The sequence below is a fragment of the Rattus rattus genome, chromosome 4 (genome assembly GCF_011064425.1).
Source record: "Rattus rattus isolate New Zealand chromosome 4, Rrattus_CSIRO_v1, whole genome shotgun sequence".
Taxonomy (NCBI): domain Eukaryota; kingdom Metazoa; phylum Chordata; class Mammalia; order Rodentia; family Muridae; genus Rattus; species Rattus rattus.
Genome location: NC_046157.1, coordinates 86782486 through 86804285, shown reverse-complemented (window position 1 = coordinate 86804285; position 21800 = coordinate 86782486). Strand labels below are relative to the sequence as shown.

Below are 21800 nucleotides of genomic sequence, written 5' to 3'. Positions count from 1 at the left end.
GCAATCAGACAACAAAAAAAGGAGGTCAAGGGGATACAGAACGGAAAAGAAGAAGTCAAAATATCACTATTTGCAGATGATATGATAGTATATTTAAGTGATCCCAAAAGTTCCACCAGAGAACTACTAAAGCTGATAAACAACTTCAGCAAAGTGGCTGGGTATAAAATTAACTCAAATAAATCAGTAGCCTTCCTCTACACAAAAGAGAAACAAGCCGAGAAAGAAATTAGGGAAAGCGACACCCTTCATAATAGACCCAAATAATATAAAAGTACCTCGGTGTGACTTTAACCAAGCAAGTAAAAGATTTGTACAACAAGAACTTCAAGACTCTGAAGAAAAAATTGAAGAAGACCTCAGAAGATGGAAAGATCTCCCATGCTCATGGATTGGCAGGATTAATATAGTAAAATGGCCATTCTGCCAAAAGCGATCTACAGATTCAATGCAATCCCCATCAAAATACCAATCCAATTCTTCAAAGAGTTAGACAGAACAATTTGCAAATTCATCTGGAATAACAAAAAACCCAGGATAGCTAAAACTATGCTCAACAATAAAAAGGACTTCTGGGGAATCGCTATCCCTGAACTCAAGCAGTATTACAGAGCAATTGTAATAAAAACTGCATGGTATTGGTACAGAGACAGACAGATAGACCAATGGAATAGAATTGAAGACCCAGAAATGAACCCACACACCTATGGTCACTTGATTTTTGACAAAGGAGCCAAATCCATCCAATGGAAAAAAGATAGCATTTTCAGCAAATGGTGCTGGTTCAACTGGAGGTCAACATGTAGAAGAATGCAGATCGATCCATGCTTATCACCCTGTACAAAGCTTAAGTCCAAGTGGATCAAGGACCTCCACATCAAACCAGACACACTCAAACTAATAGAAGAAAAAACTAGGGAAGCATCTGGAACACATGGGCACTGGAAAAATTTCCTGAACAAAACACCAATGGCTTATGCTCTAAGATCAAGAATCGACAAATGGGATCTCATAAAACTACAAAGCTTCTGTAAGGCAAAGGACACTGTGGTCAGGACAAACGGCAACCAACAGATTGGGAAAAGATCTTTACCAATCCTACAACAGATAGAGGCCTTATATCCAAAATATACAAAGAACTCAAAAGTTAGACCATGGGAGACAAATAACCCTATTAAAAAATGGGGTTCAGAGCTAAACAAAGAATTCACAGCTGAGGAATGCCGAATGGCTGAGAAACACCTAAAGAAATGTTCAACATCTTTAATCATCAGGGAAATGCAAATCAAAACAACCCTGAGATTTCACCTCACACCAGTGAGAATGGCTAAGATCAAAAACTCAGGTGACAGCAAATGCTGGCGAGGATCGGAGAAAGAGGAACACTCCTCCATTGTTGGTGGGGTTGCAGACTGGTACAACCATTCTGGAAATCAGTCTGGAGGTTCCTCAGAAAATTGGACATTGAACTGCCTGAGGATCCAGCTATACCTCTCTTGGGCATATACCCAAAAGATGCCCCAACATATAAAAAAGACACGTGCTCCACTATGTTCATGTAGCCTTATTTATAATAGCCAGAAGCTGGAAAGAACCCAGATGCCCTTCAACAGAGGAATGGATACAGAAAATGTGGTACATCTACACAATGGAATATTACTCAGCTATCAAAAACAACGACTTTTATGAAATTAGTGAGGCAAATGGTTGGAACTGGAAAATATCATTCTGAGTGAGCTAACCCAATCACAGAAAGACATACATGGTATGCACTCACTGATAAGTGGCTATTAGCCCAAATGCTTGAATTACCCTAGTGGCCTAGAACAAATGAAACTCAAGACGGATGATCAAAATGTGAAGGCTTCACTCCTTCTTTAAAAGGGGAACAAGAATACCCGTGGCAGGGAAGAGAGAGGCAAAGATTAAAACAGAGACTGAAGGAACACCCATTCAGAGCCTGCCCCACATGTGGCCCATACATATAGAGCCACCCAATTAGACAAGATGGATGAAGCAAAGAAGTGCAGACCGACAGGAGCGGATGTAGATCGAACCTGAGAGACACAGCCAGAATACAGCAAATACAGAGGCGAATGCCAGCAGCAAACCACTGAACTGAGAACGGGACCCCCGTTGAAGGAATCAGAGAATGAACTGGAAGAGCTTGAAGGGGCTTGAGACTCCATATGTACAACAATGCCAAGCAACCAGAGCTTCCAGGGACTAAGCCACTACCTAAAGACTATACATGGACTGACCCTGGACTCTGACCTCATAGGTAGCAATGAATATCCTAGTAAGAGCACCAGTGGAAGGAGAAGCCCTGGGTCCTGCTAAGACTGAACCCCCAGTGAACTAGACTGTCAGGGGGGGGGCGGCAATGGGGGGGAGGGTGGGGAGGGAACACCCATAAGGAAGGGGGAGGGAAGGGATGTTTGCCAAATGTACATAAGAAATACTCAAGTTAATAAAAAAAAAAAATATGTTGAGTCGGGATGAGGGCTGTGTGCAGGACTCACGGTTTAACAAGCAAACGCAATTCCTCCAGCTAACGCCAAGGGGCATCCTCTCCTTCCACTCGGTTTCTGGTGCGCCTTGAGCTCTTTCCATCTGCACAAAGAGCCCGGCCTCCTCCCGGGTGACATCACAAAGGGTCGTTCTCCGCCCCTTCGGCGCCACCACGTGTGTCCCCGAGCTGAGTGGCCATCCGACTCAGTCCCTCACCGACCGGTCTGGGCAGCGGAGGAGGCGAGTGGTTGGTAGTGGCTGGAAGCTTCGCTATGGGAAGTCGCTCTTTAGCACTGTCGCCGCTCGCCCTGCTCCCTGGTTCTCCGCAGCCGCTGTCGCTGGAGAGCACCGGGAGGCGCGGGTTGCAAGCGCGCCTGCTTCTCCCCGCCCGGGCGCCAGCGCCCCTGGGCAGGTGCTGAGCGCCTTCTCCGAGCCTCCCCTGCTGCCTCCCTCTTCCGCCTGGCCGCCTTGCTGCTGCAGTGCACATGGGCTGCTGGAGGTAGATGGGCTCACCGCCCGTGAGGCGGCGGTGGATGCGGCGCTGGGCAGAAACAGCCACCGATTCCAGCTGCCGTGGGGCCGAGCGCCCCGAGCGCCGCTGCGAGCCCCGGGCTCGGCCATGGGGACCTCCGCAAGCAGCATCACCGCCCTCGCCTCTTGCAGCCGCATCTCCGGCCAAGTTGGAGCCACGATGGTCGCCGGCTCTCTTCTCTTGGTGAGCGATCGGAGGGGACCCTAGGGTGGCGGCTACGTTCGAGCCTATGTCCGGGAGCCGGGCGGGTCCTCGGGCCCGTAGTGCCGGAGGCGCGTGGTGGGACTAGCCAGGTTGGAAGGGTTGGTTACAGGGCAATAGCAAGACCGAGGAGGACTTCTACTAGATAATTTTTTTTTATTAGTGGGGTGAGTTAAGACTAGGGAGTGTTACAGAATTATTTTTCTTGCCATCTGGTTGCTTGGAGGAGGCGCGAGAGGTGGCCGCCCCGGCGTCCTGCGCATTTCAGGGCTTTTGCCCCCGACTCGGCCTATCTCGTACCCCAACACCCAGCCTCACCCCAATATCATTCGCCGCCAGACCCTCGGCGTGGTGCGAGGCCCGAGTAGTCCTGTCAGTTGCCAGCTGCCGGTTGTGGCCGCTGCTTTGTCGCTACTGCAATGTCATGTCCGGATGCTACCGCAGTGGAGACAGCGGGACCGGTGCGCTCCGGACGCGAGCAACCGCTGCATGCTTCCGCGCGCGAGGCATTCCGGAGTAGGGCGCAGGCCACCCCTTGCTTCAGCTTCCTTGCTTCTCTCCTCCCTCTTGGCTCGGATGGGTCCTGATTTCTGCACGCCAAAAGAAGAAGAAGAAGGGGTGGGGAGAGAAGAAGGACCCAGAGACCCAGGCGCCTCTAAAGCACCGGCTTGGAGCCAACCGGCGCTCTGGCTCTCAGTAGAGGGGGAGGGGAAAGAGCTACATAAAGGAGAATTAATTTTCTCCATCCTTTTCTTATTTCTCCTTTTCTGTGTTTAGACATGTCACCACGCAAGATGATGCAGGCTCTCTCAGCACCCAAATCTGGGGCGTGCCGGGATCGCGATCCTCCATCACTTTATCTGATCAAAGCCTGACATCATCCCTTACCCAAAACTTACCCCCAGCTGGCCCTTTATTTCCAATACTGGGGCCAAGTGGGGAATTAGGTGGAAGAAAATTGGAATTCAAACCCTTGAGACGCCATAAACCAGCCATGCCTTTCATCCCTGCAGGGAGGAGGAAGATTGTTAACTAAAAACTAAACAAAAACAAGAAAGAGCTTGTTTTCATGGTTGGGCTGTGTAAGGGAAGGCAGGCCTCTTGTCTCCTTCCCCTAAAGGGCTTACTGACTGGCCAGCCAAGATCTGGGGCTTCCATCATTACAGTTGCTATGGCCTGGGAATTCATGCTACAGAACCCCCCTACCCCCCTGTGTGTGTGTGTGTGTGTGTGTGTGTGTGTGTGTGTGTGTGTGTGTGTGTGTGTGTGTGTGTGTGTGTGAGAGAGAGAGAGAGAGAGGAAGAGAGGGGCTAAAGAAAGTTTGTTGTTCTTAGCATTTATAAGATCAATCTCAGTGTCCCTTGGGAGACTCTTTTCTGTCCTTTTATAACAATGGCAAAGTCCCAGTCCCTTAAACAAGTGTGGATGGTAAACAATCAGAGAGTCCTTGGGACAGTGTCAGATTGAGGGAGTTCATGGGAGCGCTGATTCTAAGGATCAGAGTTAGGTCCCTTGCTGAGTTCCCTCTAAAGGCCTTAGACCTGCTTTGCTCACTGCTGTGTGCCCCTGCCCCACACAGATATAATCCTTGTAGATTAGTCCTCACTCAGTCTGAAATTAGTTATTGCTCAATGTGTAGTAATGATCGAACCGAACTCACCCACAAATTGCACACCAGATTTGCAACTGAGGAGCTGACGACCTAAGTTTGACAGTTAAATGAAGTTTATGAAGGGTTTTTAGAGGCAATCTCGAGGTGATAATACGACAGGGTCCCTTGATCTCCTCCTAACTACAGAGAAAAGGCTTTTTTAAATTGATGGAGTAGGTGGAGGGTGAACTGATCACCCCGGAGTATGGGGATACGCCAGGAACCATGGGGAGGTATGCAATGACTTTCTCCTCCATCCCCACTTTGGACGGTCCAGTCACCAGGACGGGCTCTGTTTCTGTGTGCCCCGTTGGTAATCTTGGTCGCATTAAGGGCAGACACCAGGGGCAACATGGTGTGAGGACACAGAGGTTAATGCTGTGCATATACAGTGTGGTTAGATGAAGAAATAGCCATCCCAGTGGATCATCTCACAATGGCTTCCAGGTAACCTTCTCCAGTTTTTCCATAGCAGTCTTTGTTACTTTTTTGTGGCACTTTTTCTTTTAAGCATGATGATCTAGCTACACGAAAGCTTACTACAGGCTCTTATACGTATGCGCATTGTATGAACTTGTTGAGAGAGCACCGAGGTGATTTATCCAGAGTATCTCCTTCATCCCCAACATCCCTGACAGACAGGCGTTGCCTCCGTTCTATAGGTGAGAAAATAGCCTCCAAGAATTTTACTGGTCCGGTGTAGTATGTGGTGACTGGGCTGGAACTCCCTGGCTCCTACTGTCTCTCACCTGGGTATCGCACTGCTCGTTTCACAACTTCGAGTTGCTCGATGGGCGTAGAGGAGGATGGCTGGCAGAAAGCTGAGATGGTGGCTTGACTAATTGGAGACTATAAGTGAGAAGTCCACAAGGGACCTTTGGAACGTCTCATTCTTGTTGCTTGCATTTCTGTTGCTGATGCGTTGACGGTCAGTATCCTGTTTGGAAGTTACTCGCAAACTGAGACGCACCGTACACAGGTTCCAGGCCAAAGTTCTGTAAGTGGGACATTTAGTTTCGTGGTGGCTTAGGGATTGTCCTTGAAGGACTTGCCCACTGCAACGCTGGATGCAGGCAGATGTGCCTCCTGCCTTTAAGGAGCTTTTTTTTTTTTTTGACTATGCAGAAAAGTCCATTGCAAGGGCTGGTCAAGGGAAGAAAGCAACCTCCTAGGTAATGACGTTGGGTTTGAAGCTTTGGAAACTACCATGATCCGCAGACTGAGAATTCCTGCACGGGAGGCACAGGGAACACAGCAGAAGAGGGAGTGGAAGGATTCTAAAAGCCAGAGGGACAGAAGTCCGCTGTGAGATTGTGTCTCCTGGAAATGTCAGGGAAGGTTCACACATGAAGTCTTAACATGGCTGCCTAAACAGGACCTGAACAGGGATAACACGAGTAGACAGGCTAACACAGAAGGGGGCAACCTCATAGGGCCTCAGCCCTAGACAACAAATTAGAAATGTGGTCAACTAAGGAATATATGTGTGTGTATAATATATACGCACTTACACAAACATATACATACACATATGTGTGGGTGTGAATATATTACATATGTATTACACACATGTGCATATATGTAATCTATGTAACAGCAATCGAGAATGATGCCATGAATTTGAGTAGTGCAAGGTGGAAACACTAAAGAGGTTGGAGAGAGGAAAGGGAAGAGGGAAAAGAATTCCAGACAGAGGGACCATTTACTTAGTAGGTTGTGCAGCTGTCGGGCCATCCCTTTTCCCGGCAGCTGGTATCTTACCATTTCCCGTTGTATTCATTATTATTTTTTTCTTTTGCTGGTGGGAAATGGTGGGACACCTCATCGGACTATCTGTCTGCCTAGAAAGTCCCAAGTGTTACTGCTGGCCACTGCTACTGTGTTCCACCTCTGACCTTCATCTATCACAATAAATGGCTGCCTGCCTGGACAGGAGTGACTGTGTGTGGGGTGTGTGTGTGTGTGTGTGTGTGTGTGTGTGTGTGTGTGTGTGTGTGTGGTGTGTGTGTGTGTGTGTGTGTGGGTGTGTGTGTGGGGGTGTGTGTGTGTGTGTGTGTGTGTGTATGTGTGTGTGTGTGTATGTGTGTGTGTGTGTGTATGTGTATGTGTGTGTATGTGTGTGTGTGTATATGTATGTGTGTGTGTGTGTGTGTGTGTGTGTGTGTGTGTGTGTGTGTGGTCATCTGGGGTGTGGTGTGTGTGTGGTATGTGTGTGTGTGTGTGTGTGTGTGTGTGTGTGTGTGTGTGTGTGTGTGTGTGTGTGTGTGTGTGTGTGTGGTGGTCTGTGTGTGTGGGGGGTCTGTGTGTGTGGTGTGATGTGTGTGGTATATGTGTGTGGTGTGTGTGAGGGACATATGTGATGTTTGTGTGTGGTGTGTGTGTGAGATGTAGTGTGTGTGGGATGTTTGGTGTGATGTGTGTGGGGTATGTGTGTGTGTGTGTATATGTGTGTGTGTGTGTGTGTGTGGGTGGTGTTGTGGGGGTGTGGGTGTGTGTGTGGGTGGGTGTGTGGGGGTGGGTGGAGGGGGGGGGTGTGTGTGTGTGGGGGTATGTGTGTGTGTGTGTGTGTGTGTGTGTGTGTGTGTGTGTGTGTGTGTGTGTGTGGTCATCTGGGGTGTGGTGTGGTGCTCAAGTCCCAGGCTTGCTGACAAATCCAGTTAGAATATGAAATCAGAGCTGGCGTATGTACAGAGGGCTTTCTCCCTTTTATATACTTTAATGTAGCATCTTAGACTGTGGAACCTGGAAGGGAATCTAAGCTGTTACTGATCTAACACCCCACACAGCTTGGCTGAGGGAAAGAACAGCCTACACTGAGGAAGTGACTATTTTCCATGTTACCAAATCTACACGGTGCACCGCCTCTGAGCGAGGCGACATGCTAGGCAGTGATGGAGTTGAACTAGAACCTTGGCATGAAGCTAGTTTCTACGGCTTATAAAACATGCGGCTGGGGTCAACGGACCAATGGGTGAGCATGCTAGACCCCTCGACAGACAGATGTCTCACGATGTTCGTGTCTTCAAAATGTGAAATCTGTCAGAGGAGGGAAACAGTTCTATTTTGGAAAACTTTCCAGTCTTGGAATAACGTATCTTAGTTGACTTATGGGAAATCAGTAACGAGGTAGCCCAAGCAACCCAGAACTTGTCCTGGATTGAACAATTCCTGATTTTACCTCATACATTATTCCCACAATCAAAGTGTAGAATAGGATCAGGCTTTTTCATTTACACCAATGGAATATGTCTGACTCTCAAGTCCAGTTACAGACAGACAGACAGACAGACAGACAGACAGACAGACAGAGCCTTCATCACAATTAAGCAATTCAGCTGAATCTACAAGAAAAAAAATTTTTTTTTCAAATAAGATATATACTTAGCATGGAAAAAAAGCCCTCTGTGATTACATGGGCACAGGTCCCTTACACATTTGGACAATGTCTTATCAGTTAGATAAGTGAGCATGGGGGCTAGTTTGCTGCAGCCTTCCCCAGTGGTCAGGAGTGGGTTTGACTTCTGGGCTGGGTCTTTATTAGAGATTGGGATTTGGAGACATCACGCCTTGACTTTGTACTTGACTCCGTCTTGAGGTGAGGCAAAGCTTCTCGGGAAGCTTGGTAGAAAAGCTGCAAATGGCTTTGTGCTTACTCAGCCAGCGTGCAAACCGTAATTGGCTTATGTAAAGCTCACTAGTATTATTATTTTTTTCTTTTGGTGACGGGAAACGGCAAGATGCATCATCAAACTCTTCAAGGGCCAGGGTGAATGGAGTGACATTTCCTTAAGTAAACAGTTCTGCCTATTTTCCAGAAAGCACTAATAATACTCTGTTGGCACGCTCACCCCCCCCTCCACCCCACCCCAGGCCTGGCAAATTGCGGTAATGCCAGGTCACCACCGGCAGCTTCTTGGCAAACTCAGGTGCTTCTCTTCTGTGACCAGAAGAGCCCAGATTAGCTCAGAGTTTTGGTGGGGTGTCTGGTGTTCATGTGGAGTCGAGTCCGTTTGGAGCATGAGACGCAGACGTATTGGATGGACAGAAGGACAACTGAAGCCATTAGCAGGAGCAGCTTGGTCTCAGTTTTCAATCTTCCCCGAGTGTCAGCAGGAGGCTGGACTTGGTTGCTCCTGCATGAGAGGCCACTGAGCTTGTGTTCTTTAGGACTAGGGGCGAGATCATGAATAAACACTGGCTCTCTCCAGTGTTTATATTTGTCAAATACCTAAAAATCAACAGGATCTTAAATTGGCTTGAAGGCTGCCACCTGGTTGGCCAGTGATTATTAACCCGGAGGAGGCTGGCAGATGTCCAGAAACATGGGTGGGGCCTCTGCCTATGGAGAGAGGTTTTGATGACCATGCTGTTGGTCAAAGGCAGATGCTCAGTCGACATCCACGAGGAGTGCAGAGGTCGGGTCGTGTGTGTCCTGGTTGGAGACAGCATTGTCTGTCACGTTGGGAAAGCAGTGCTCAGGGGGCTCTCGGGAAGGTGTGGGATGCAGCAGGAGCTGGGTGGGTAAGCTGGCAGGATGCTGCCCCGCGTCCTTTCATCTTCTCTTCAGAATAGTTGCCAACTATGCATGACACTTCCCCGGCCTGAGACAAATAAAAAAGAATGGAGAGGCCCGTGGGCTAACCAAATCAGAACAAGACTAATATAGATATGAGATATGTCTATATAGGTTTCCATTTGTTCTTCTTCAACCAGGACCACGGTGATAGCTCTGTTGCTCGGCACCATTTGCAGTCTGTTTGAAGGGAAAAGGAACACAGGCTTGATACATTTAGGCGAGGACATGGAGGGTGTCCATGTGTCCTGGACTCGAGGGAGCAGCTGTGAAGTCAGTAGAGCTTGTATGCTGGGAGTATTCAGAGGAGGGCTAAGCAAATGGCTGGTAACCATTCACATTGGGATATTATTTAATTTATATATTATATAAAGTATTATGTAATATTCTCATTAATATATTATATAAACGGTCCTCATTTATTGAGTACTTATCACTGCATTGAATATCTTCTCTTAAAGCACTAACTACAGCATGCATTTTTACAAGTCCCGGAGGTCAAAGTTTTAGCCCCATTTTACAGTATATTCCAGAATAAGGTTTGATAGAGTTTTTGCTCTCTGCCAAGGGCTAGGTACCGGATGGTTCACTTGGATTTCCCATACGTTTGTTTCCTCTAAAGGGAATGGCTTTACCCAAGAGTCGAACACGGCTCATTTTGTTTTCTGACTTTCACAGTGGTGCCTGCATGGTTTGCCAAAACTCCCGGTGAGAGCATGGCCTGTGGGAGTTGGAAGGGGAGGGCGCGGAGACATGGGCGAGCATTTTCCTATGGTGTGACTCTGACGGACCATGGTGCCACGGCTGAGATGGAAAGACACTCCAGCAAGTTGAAACGTTATAAATAGGGAATGGGCGTGTTGCTCTCCTGCAGCCCTGGGTCACTTTGAAAAATATTTGCTTAATGAGTAATAGTGTGGTGTGGGCTCCACTTTGCTGGGCAGTTAGTTTCTGCTCCCCTCTTCTGAGCACCTGAGGACCTGCTAGGGTCGTCTTTGCTGCCAGCGTGACTCTCTGTATGGGATAAGTTAGTAGCTTGTGCCAGCCGTGACTAGTATTTGTTCGTTTTTCACCTCAGTTCTCTGGGAAGTGGATTTAATTCCTTGGTTTGAGCGATTCATACGATGAATGGAATGGGTCGGTTGCCACAGTTACTGGAGGCACCTTCATAAGCAAGCTGTTGGAGAAAAAAATTCAGATCCACATACGTGTGTAGGGTATGTTTCAATCATATAGCTCTCCAACTCCCCTCCCATTCCGACTTCTCTCAACACCACCCCCCTCATCACCTTTCCCTCCCAATTTCATGGGCTCTTTTTCTAAACCCACTAAGTCCATGCACCCGTCGGTAGTTAGGTAGGTAGGACTATCTACTGGGGCGTGGACAACCTATCAGGAGCCCATCCTCGAAGAAAATGGAGTCTCCCTCTCCAAACAGCCATCAGTTCCCAACAGTTTCTCAGCTAGGGGTGAGACTCTGTGGCTCCTTCTCCTGCCCACGCAGGCTTTTGGCTGGTTTTTGGTCTTGTACAGGTCTCGTGCATGTGGTCGCAGCCACTGTGAATTCATGTGTGCAGTGGTCTTGCATTTCTAGCAAATACTGTTTCACTGCAGTCATACGGTCCTTTTGGATCTTTTTTTTTTTCGGAGCTGGGGACCGAACCCAGGGCCTTGTGCTTGCTGGCAAGCGCTCTACCACTGAGCTAAATCCCCAACCCCTGGTCCTTTTGGATCTTACACGTTTTCTCCTCCCCTCTTCTGTGAGATCCCTGGGCCTGGTAGGGAGGGGCTGTGATACATGGGTCCCATGAGCACTGAGCACTCTACAGTATTGTATTCTCTGTCCATTGACCAGGCATAGGTCTCTTTATTGATCCCCACCTACTACACCGTTGGAAGGAGAGGGAGTTATGCTAATTAAATGAGTTTGAAGTCTGTTGAAATACCGCCTTAGCAGACCAGAGAAAGACAAAAGGTGGGAGGAAATGATTTGACTATTAGTCCCAGAAAAGAGATTGGAACTATGGTCTCCCAAGAATCATTGTGACAAGACCACTGTCTGGTTTCACTACAGACATAACTGTCTCTGCCCAGCAAGGGGTCAGAGAGGCAGGAGGGCACAAGACAAGGAAACTTACAGGCAAGGGTGACAGGTTTCCAGAACAGTCCAACTAGTGTGTTTGTATTTATTTTTGTCCCACTTTTCTTTCCGTAATTATTTCCCTTTCTCTTACAGGGTTGTATTTGTGGTTTTCACCAACTTCCTAAAGACAAGGGCTATCTATTAAGTGACAGGCATGATCAGGGTGTGGGTATATAGAAGTGGAAGGTTATCTATAGCCTCCTCTTGGAGTTCATAGAAAAGGTGATGTTTCATGGTAATCAACAAAAAGCAGAAGCGAGTGGATTTCAGTGGACGGGAACGGTATGTGGAGTAGCCCCAGTGTAGGACAGAGTCTGTGTCATATGGGACCCTTGAAGGCATGAAGATGTCTTTCAGTGCAGGGGAGACGCAGGCTAATAACATGGCTTGAAACATTTCTTTTTAAACTTACATATTTGTTTATTTGAGAGAAAGATTGTGTGTGTGCCTGTGCGTGCATGGGGGGTAGGGGGAGGGAGGGGGGAGGTAGAGGGGGGAGGGAGAAAGGGAGGTAGGGAGAGAGAGAGAGAGAGAGAGAGAGAGAGAGAGAGAGAGAGAGAGAGAGAGAGATGCATGTATGTACAGGTGGCCTCAGAGGCCAGAAAGGGTATGGCGTCTCCAAAATCTCATGTTCCTGGCAGTCTTGAGACACAAATCACCAATATAGGTCCTGGGAGCCAAATTCCAGTCCTCTGCAAGAGCAGCAAGTGCTTAACCACTGAGCACCACTCCCACCTGCAAACATCTTTTAAAAAAGTTTTAATTACTCCTTAGAGAATTTCATTTGGTGTATTTCGATTCTATTGCCCCCACCCCACCCCAGAAGCTCCTTCTAGATCCTCCCCACCTCGTTACTTACCCAACTTTTCTCTTCCTCTTTCGCCTCCTTGCATCGAGTACAGTTTGTGTTGGCTAACTAAACTAACTCTTGGGTCTCAGGCCACAGGCAGTAAGGGAAACAAACTCCGGCTGCTTTCACAGGGTGGAGATCAAGGTCCAGGGGTTGTGGCAGTGAAGATGAATTTTCGAGAATTTTCTGGTGGCGAGACGGGAGGCGGCGGGTGGCGTCAAAGGAGGCAGCGTCCTAGGTTCTTACATTAAAGTCTGTGATTGGAAGGATGGGGCGGGTAGGATGGGAACCCTCAGGCGGTGGTGTTTAGGGAGTAAGTTTGAGGTGTCTATGACGAACTTCACTGGCTTGGGCCTTTATTTTGCTGTTTAAACATTGCTGATGCTCTGCAGGTCCGAGGCGCCTTGAGCCATGGCGACTGTCACCAGGCGCTTGGGCTGCCGTCATTCCTCCCCCGCATCCAGCTGCACAGACATCTGTATAGACTGCAGTGCTCCGTTTGCATTTAAGTTGATTCCTCCGTCTGCGTTCCCCAGAGTGGCATTGCCAGGTCAGAGGAGACGAATGAGTGGTTTTTATGGCGCTTGCTGCAGATTGCCAGATTGTTTTTCAGGAAGACAATCAATTCAGAACGCCACCCGCCACCTAGAAATGTGCTTTCTAGCCCGCGAACCTGCCAGGACGTGGCTTTCTCATTTCAAATTACTTATCCTCTTTTTAAATTCAGATACGTAGGGACCTTTGGTGTGTCTCTGTGACCGTTTAGTCATTTCTAGGGACATAATAAACTTACTTGTGTGATGCTCGCCTTTGAATGACTCACGGTCTCACTATCGAGAAGTTACGCTAACTTATTTTTTTTATTAATTCTATTTATCTTTCCGATTATAGGCTCTTATTAGCTATATATGGCACTGCTTTACCTTCTATTCGCTTTTTATGATTATGTTTATGTATTTGCATTGCATGTGTACATGCATGTGGTCATCTCCGGGTCACAGGACATGGGTGGAGGTCAGAGACAATTTATGGAGTCTCTGTGTCCTGGGGATAGAACTCTCCACCTGTCAGGGTCACTTCACTGTTAAGCCCTGTTGTCCATTGATCCATTTCACAAGCACTATATTCTATTTTTAATATTACTAGAATAACATGAACATTAGGATTGTGCTATTAAACCTTTTCCTTTCTTGGTCTTTTCCCCATCCTATTTTTGTTAGGGCAGGTAGTTTTAAAGAATCTTGATTGCTTTGAATTTTATAATGTTATTGGTTGACTGTTGGGCTTGTTGATGCTTCTGGATATTGACGTCGTATTCGTGGTGGGAGTCCCCTCGGTGTGTTCTGAAGGATGTCTGTACACATGTATGCATGTGATGGATTTTATGGGTAAACACACAGGGGAGCTGGGTACAGCTGATTCGCCATTTCAGGCTGCTCCTTCGTGGAGTCTCCTGGAACTTGTGATAATTGATATATTAATTGTACTCACCCAGGAGAAGAAATAAGGAGTATTTTCTGAACTCTAGACTAAGGGATCAGTAATCTTTTTCTGTAAAGTGCTGGGTGGTACGTTATCTTTTGGTATCTGTGGTAACTACTTAATTCCACCTTTGTGCGGACATAGTATCACCTTTGTTTGTGCCAGGCAAGGGCAGACAATGTCTTGAAGAATGAACCTGGCTGTGTTTCAATAAAACTTTATTTGTTGATACTGAAATTTGAATTTCATACAGTTTCCACTGCCACTACATTATTATTCTTCTCATTCCTCCTCACCTCCCAGCTGTTCAGACTATAAAACCATTGTAGGCCTATGGGCTACACAGATAGTAGACGGTGATAGGGCCCAGCCTGCTTCTAGACCAGGACATTAATATAGTGTGAGACCGAAGTGGGGAAACTCACTTTGGAAAACCCTTACTTAATTGTGCTCTGGGCATCTAAAGTGAGTTTATTAACAGTAAATTCTTTCTTGTTTATGGTTTTGTTCACCCACGGCTAACCTTGAGCTGCCTCCATTTTAAGTGCTGGGATTACAGTGTGTGCTGGTCGCAGACCTCAGGGTTTGTACACACCAGGCAGGCGCTCTTATAGCCGAGCAAGCAAATGCCCCAGAACCTCAAGTGCTTGCTTGTTTGTTTGTTTTTAATATAGCGTGAAAGGTAGCCTTGCCTTTTCCTGTCTTCATCTTGACGTCTGCTTTAAAAACAAACCTCTACCGTGTGTTCTGTGTTCAGGGAAGTGAGTTTCAGGATTATAACCTTTTATTAAGTTAAATAAGAGAAGTAGCCAAATTTTCGGTGTTTGAGAATCTCCCTGTGGAAATCAGCCCGAATAGGAACTCAGTGTCTAGCCCAAGCTGGCCTTGGATTTTGTGATGCTCCTCCTTTTTCATCCTAAGTTCTGGGATCATAAGCAGGTACCACTATGTACATAGGCAAGTAGCACCATGTACATAAGCATGCACCACCATGTGCATAGGCATGCAGCACCATGTACATAGGCATGTAGCACCATGTACATAGGCATGTACCACCATGTACACAGGCATGCAGCATCATGTACATAGGCACGCAACACCATGTACATAGGCATGTACCATCATGTACATAGGCATGTAGCACCATGTACATAGGCATGTAGCACCATGTACATAGCCATGTGCCACCATGTACACAGGCATGCAACATCATGTACATAGGCATGTAGCACCATGTACATAGGCATGCAGCACCATGTACATAGGCATGTGCCACCATGTACACAGGCATGCAGCACCATGTACATAGGCATGCACCATCATGTACATAGGCATGTAGCACCATGTACATAGGCATGTGCCAGCACCATGTACATAGGCATGCAGCACCATGTACACAGGCATGCAGCACCATGTACACAGGCATGCAGCACCATGTACACAGGCATGCAGCACCATGTACACAGGCATGCACCTAGCTGGCAGTTTTTGTTTTATTTTGTTTTGAGCCAGTTTTGCTGTGGATCCCCGCCTCATTTGAACACACTATGTATACCAATCTGGCCTTGAAGTACGCCAAGTTGGCTTTGAACCCACTGTATACATCAAGCTGGGCCTGAACTTGGGATCTTTCCTGTGCCTTTGTCCCTGGAGTGCTGGAACTACAGTGTGTGCCACTCTGTGGAGTTGAACTACACCTTAAAATTAAAAAATCTAGAGTTCGGGGGCAGGAAATGTAAACTGCCTGGCACACACAGCCCCGGGTTTAATTGCAGCATGACAAATAATACGCAAATAAAAAGGGAAAAAATTCTCGAATTTTTGTTATGGATCTTAGGAGTAGTGTGCTTAAGATACCATTGAGATGTTTTAAAAGATTGTCTAATCTCAAGGAAACAAACTTAAAGTCTGGTAAGACAGTAAATTAGTGGGAATGATACTTTCCCAAACTAATATTCAGCCAACAATTACCATGTCAGACATGTTCTCCATGTTTACCCACTAATTATAAAAACAACTTAGAACGATAGTTATTATTGCTGTGCCCATCTTACAGGTGAGGAGGTAGAGGCTCTCTCTATTCCCAGGCTAAAAGAATAGAGGAAATGTAAATTTGCCTCTCTTAGCCCAGAAGTTAGATTCACCAGCTGACACTAACTCGATTCCCTCCTGACCCCATCTGCTTTGGAGATAGCTACAGGTTGGAAGGCTCGATTCCACAGGACTGACTCTGACGTCAGGTATCAATAGCAAAATCCAGGTGGTAACCTGTGCTTTGTGTTGTCTGACTGTTAGAGTTCCCACGGCCCTCTGGGGTTCAGTCAACTTGTAAGCATGGCCTCACGTATCTCAGGGAAACACTTCCTGGATATCACTCTCTTCTGAATAAAGGTGATCGGTGATAAAGCGGCCAGAGAAGGCATGCTTAGGGCAGCCATATAGGAAACACTGAGGAGCTGTGACGACACTGCGTGTGCTCCGGGCACACCACCCTCTGGGTCTTTGCCCTGTGAGCTCTCTGAACCTTGTCCTTTCAGGGTTTTATGGAGGCGCCATTTCGTAGGCATAATTGACTACGTCATCAGCCATTGGTGACTAACTTAACCTTCAACCCCTCGCCTCATCCAGGTCTCCATCTTGGTGGCGCCATTTCAGAGCTTCCATCCCCTGTCATCTCATCACCACACCCTATTTACTTTGAGCTTTCCCACTTGGCGATGGGAACCATGGGAAGAGGCCAAATCTGTATTCCTTATTACCACAGCATCACGCCCAGCAGGTACCTGGGAGAGCAGGGCCTATGTGACACATTCTAGGCTTCAATAGGCTTCCCTTATACTTCGAAGCCTCAGTTGCTGCATTGGCCTGGGTTTGTATGGTCTTCCGGACATGCCCAGTCAGCATGAAGTCGCATCTTCCCGTCTTCTACTGTTTTCTGTGTGATGCTACCTCATTTATTACTCATCGGGCATCCTATTGACATCTCTCAGTAAGCAGAGGACAAAGAAATGGCTACTGTGGTGGAGGGAGCCGGTGCTGTGGTCCAGTGACTGATTACTGTATGCACTTTCTCTCCTGCATTGCGGGCTCCAGAGAAAGCAGCTCCTAGGCGAAATCTTCCCAGTTTTTTTCCTCTCCAGTGTCCCCTGAGCTTGCCTCCTCCTGTTCCTGCAGTCAGCACATTCTGGCTCTGGCATTCTCTGTTGTCACCAGCTTTAAAAACAGTCCCTGCTTCTTTTGCTTTAGCAATAGGAGACTGTCCTCCCTCCTTCCCTCCCTCCCTCCCTCTCTTCCCCTTCCCCTTCCCATCCCTCCTTTCCTCCCTCCTTTCTTCCCTCCTTCCCCCACCCTTCCCTCCCTCTCCCTCTTCCTCCTTCCCCCCTCCCCCTCCCATCTTTCCCTCCTTCCCCTCCCTCTCTCCCTCCCTCCCTCTTTCCTCCCTCCCTTGATTCCTTTGTTCCTTCCTTCCTTCCTTCCTTCCTTCCTTCCTCTTCTTATCAGAGAAGGCAGTAGGAAATGAGAGGGCCAGCCAAGTTTATATAACATAACTGGAAATATTCTGTCCATGGTTTGTGGAACTTTTATCCTTGAACCCTTTGTTTTTAATGCATCCCATTGGCTCTCCTACGTTGAATCTGGGGAATTCTAGCCATCCAATGTGTTTATATTACAAATTAAGAATGATGATGCCCCAGATAAAAGGGTCAGCAATTCTGAAGACTGACCAGCTTTCCCTGTGGCTGTTAGCCTTTGTCGTGGGGTAGCATATTTCATCGTCATCCTCACAGGCAAACTTGATTACCTTACAATCTCTACAGTGACTAAATTTCTTATTAAACAAAATATGTATATATATATATATAATATATGAGAAAAAATTCTACATCAAACTCCAGGGCAATTTTCCTGCATCTTACTAAGGAAAAGCAGGTCCACCTCTGCCTTGCGTTTGCTCATTTCTCAATGAAATGTTATTAGAACTTGATGAGAAATGAACGAGACATAAGCCTGGTGCAGGGACAATGGCTCAGGGGGTAAGGTGTGAAGTGTGAAGAGACCAGAGTCTCTTATGTAAAACTGCATGTGGCCTTGTGAGCACCTGTAGTCCCAGCACTGTGGAGGTTGGAGACAAGGAGGCTTGCTGGAGCTTGCTGGTTGCCAGTTTAGTTGAATTGGCAAGCCCTGGGTTCTATGAGAGAGCCCGTCTCAAGAAAACAAAGTGGAGACCGATGGAGTAGGACACTCTACATCCTCCTCCGGCCTCCTCATGGGCATGTGCACCTGTATACACATGTGCATAGAGTACACACATATGCAAACAACAGCATCAGTGGTGCGGATCTGTTGTAACCTTTACGCTACCAAGGGATCTCTTGTTTATCTGAAGGATGAGGTCATGGAAAGGGAATTACAGAACGACAGGTAGATGTCCACATTCTGACGTATATTCACACATCCGGGTGCTTCTTGTATTCAGTCAGGCCCATCTGTGCAGTAAAAAAAGGTGACACATCCTAGGTGTGCCACCGGCCACCAGGACGCACGGTGAGACTCTGGAAGCCTTCATAGCAAGCCAACTGCTGCTTTCCACTTGACCTCTGTTTCTCCTGTTTAAGCTTCTAGTCATTCAATAAGCACTTGTAGTGTTTTTCATTTTTTTTTAACCAAATGTGCAATTTGAGACAGCATCCTGATACTTACTGCATCTATCCATTGTTGTTGGCGAAGTTCTTGGATAAATGGCATTTTCATAATAACTGCAATATAAATACAGAGAGAATCTAAGCTTCTTATATTGGCTATAATCTTAAGCACAAAGTGTAACTTTCTTTCCTTTTTCTTTCTTTTAAATGAGAGGGGAATCTTTGAACCCTTTAGTTTATTAGCTTTTTATTTTGAGTATCGTGAAGAAAGTAATTCTTAGAAGCCAATTGTAGTTCTGTGAAGAGAGAGTAATTGGGGGTTGGGGGTTGGAGAGATGGCTCAGTGGTCAAGATCACTGACTGCTCTTCCAGAGGTCCTGAGTTCAAATCCCAGCAACCACATGGAGGCTCACAACCTGTAATGGGATCTGATGCCCTCTTCTGGTGTGTCTGAAGACAGTGACAATTTATTCACAAACATAAAATAAATGAATCTTTTGGGAAGAGAAAGTAATGTCTTTGGGGCCTTTGAAGGTGAACAAACTCTCTGCTTTTATGTTGAAGGGAACCAGGGAGCCTTATTTAGATTTTCAGTTAATATTATCACACCACTGAAGGTTTTGGTGTCTCTCACTCCTAGCAACCTCCTCCAACAATACTGTTTAACTTACTAAATCCAATTACTCGTGGTCTGCAATGTCATCCTTTTAGTCAACAAGTCCTTCTCAGGATAGTATCAGTGGGTCTCATTAACCCATCCCTTCTTTTCACAGAGGGAAAAGAGGTTGTGTGGTCCAGCGAATGGGTACTGAGCCTACATTCTGTTCTGCATTATAGATTCCAGGGAAGACACACAGGGTATAAATGTGTGAGTAGAAAGTGATGACAGCCATATAGGGTAAAGAAGAAACAGAGGAGGGCTTTTCAGTTAGGGATGGGAGGTAGGGATAACACCCAGGAGGAAGTCTTGTCTCTCTGGATGATTTTGCTTTTCATCGAATGTCAGGGGAGGAACTGAGAGTTTTAAGCTGAGTGCGAAAGGACCAGATTGAGTGTGTGAGTTAGAGTGGGTGTAGAAAGAGAGAGAGAGCACTCTGCTCATAGAGAAGCTCATGGGGGAGGCTTGGGGGTTTCTTTGAGCTGCTGGTCTCTGTATTGTTTGTGTTTCTTTAGCTGCCCATGCTGGGAGTTGGCAGACTTCTTCTATCAAGGGCCGAGTGATAGCAGTAGGCTACTGAGGTTTCTGGGCAGAATGGTCTTTGTCGTAGCTTTGCAGCTTTTCCAGAGCGGCATGAAGGCAGCCGTGAGTGCAGGCTACCTCAGTGCCTGGATTCTAGGAAGCTTGTTTATAAGAACAGCTGGTATGCTGGCACTCCTTTGCTGGCCCCTGGCTTATTATTTTCCTAGTCTTCATTAGGCAGTTGAGCAAGTGAGGAAATGCTGTCTCTGTGGCAGTCCCTGGCCTTGAGCTGCTTATAAGCATTAAGGGTAGATAAGTATATACACTTACGAGTCTGCCAACCAACATTAAGAGACACTGTGTAATTAGGCGCTGATACAATGGACAGAAACAGGAAGTGTGATGGGCCACTTGCTCATCTGCTTGGCATCTGGGTGTTTGGAAAGAGGTTTCCAGGCTACATAAGGATGGTGGGACTTGGCAAAATCACAACACACAGGAGGTTAGAGTTGATTGAATACCACTACCGAGTTCAACCAGCCCATTTCGTAAGTGAGCAAACCAAGATCCTGTTGATATTCAGACAGGTTGGGCAAGAATTGTACTTCCTCTTTTCAGAATCTTTGTCCAATTCTTTTTCTGCTTGATTCACCCAGGGGTGCCTATATGTATACATACATGTTTGTGTATGTGTGTTTGTACTTATACTTCATATTGTTAGGGGCGAGAGAATGGAGTCGCTTCAGGTTATTGGTTGCATTTTGGATTTCAAAAGACTGGGACCAGGGGGTGGTTGTGTCTGTACTTGGATCGAGGTGGAGAGAAGAGAAGCTAGGTGAGGGATCTGGGAGGGAAGAAGCAGTTATGCACGATAGGAAAAGTGAACACTGACCTATGCACTAGAAAGCGGTCAAGGAAGCCTTGGTGGGAAGACGCTCTAAAGTAAGACATACCTGCTTGGTTGTGAGCCTAGCTTTTAACAGCCGAACCCAGCTCTGTAGAATGTACTCATTCTGTTGAAGAACTCTTAACTGTTAGAATGAGACAGTTTGTATGTTAAAACAGACAGATCTCGGTGACTTTGCAACAGAAGTTGGTAAAAAAAAAAAAAAAGAAATCAGACCAACATGGTTGGCTTTATCCCCCCTTTACATACATCAAACCAACTCAAACAAGAGAACAGGAAAGCTGAGAATCTGTAGTTCCAAATTAGGGTTATTACGAGAATGTTTATTTTGGGGGGTAAAATGCTAATATCGAGTTAATTAAAAATGCTAGGTTAAGTAGAGACGGAGGGGTTGACTCTGATAGAGGGATTGGGCTACGTTCAAGATGTGCCTCAGGATCAAAGAATTTCAGAGCCAGAGGGGTCTTGGTTTAGTGTTAGGGGATCTAAAGTTAGTTGGATGCCAGAAACACTCAGATTGCTTAAAAGGCAGGAAGGACCACAGCCAAACAAAAGAAGTTCCTCACCCTGTTGTAGACTCACAACGATCTCAGAGGTATATGAAGGTATTTTCAAAAATCATCTCAAATAGTATTGTTTTTCTTTTTCTATTTGTGTGTGTGTGTGTGTGTGTGTATGCGTGCGCGCGCGCGCGCGCGCACATGTGTCTGGGTACTCATGGGTGGGTCCATGTGCACATGGAGGCCTGAGGTTGACGTTGGGAGTCATTCTCAATTGCTCTCCCCCCTATCCAGCGAGGCAGGTGCTTAAGCCAAACCCAGAGCTCACTGACATGGGTAGTCTTTCCAACCTGTTTCTTCTAGGGATCTCCTGACTTCAGTGCTGGAATTACAGGGAGACTGCTGTACCCACTTGCTATATACATGAGTCGTAAGAATCTGAAGTGTTTTCCGGTGGCGTGGCAAACACTTTCACTACTGAGCCTCCCCACTCTTCACAGACAATTTTAGTAGTGTGTTCAAAGGCCTGGACCTGTGTTAGACCTCTCTCACTGGCCTTAGTCATGTCGATACACACTGGGGGTGGGGATCAAGGGTCTCAGAAGGACCCAGCCTCTGCTTTCTTGA

The 21800-nt window shown here is 46.8% G+C and overlaps 1 protein-coding gene across 1 annotated transcript in view; it reads left to right on the top strand.

Moving 5' to 3' along the window:
• Nucleotides 1-2665: 2665 nt before the first annotated feature.
• Tnfrsf21 (TNF receptor superfamily member 21) overlaps nucleotides 2666-21800 on the top strand; it is a 74795-nt gene continuing 55660 nt past the window's right edge. Inside the window, exon 1 of the mRNA XM_032900704.1 lies at nucleotides 2666-3226. Coding sequence (XP_032756595.1) covers nucleotides 3131-3226 — 96 coding nt within the window. The 5' untranslated portion in view covers nucleotides 2666-3130. The remainder of the gene's footprint in view (nucleotides 3227-21800) is intronic.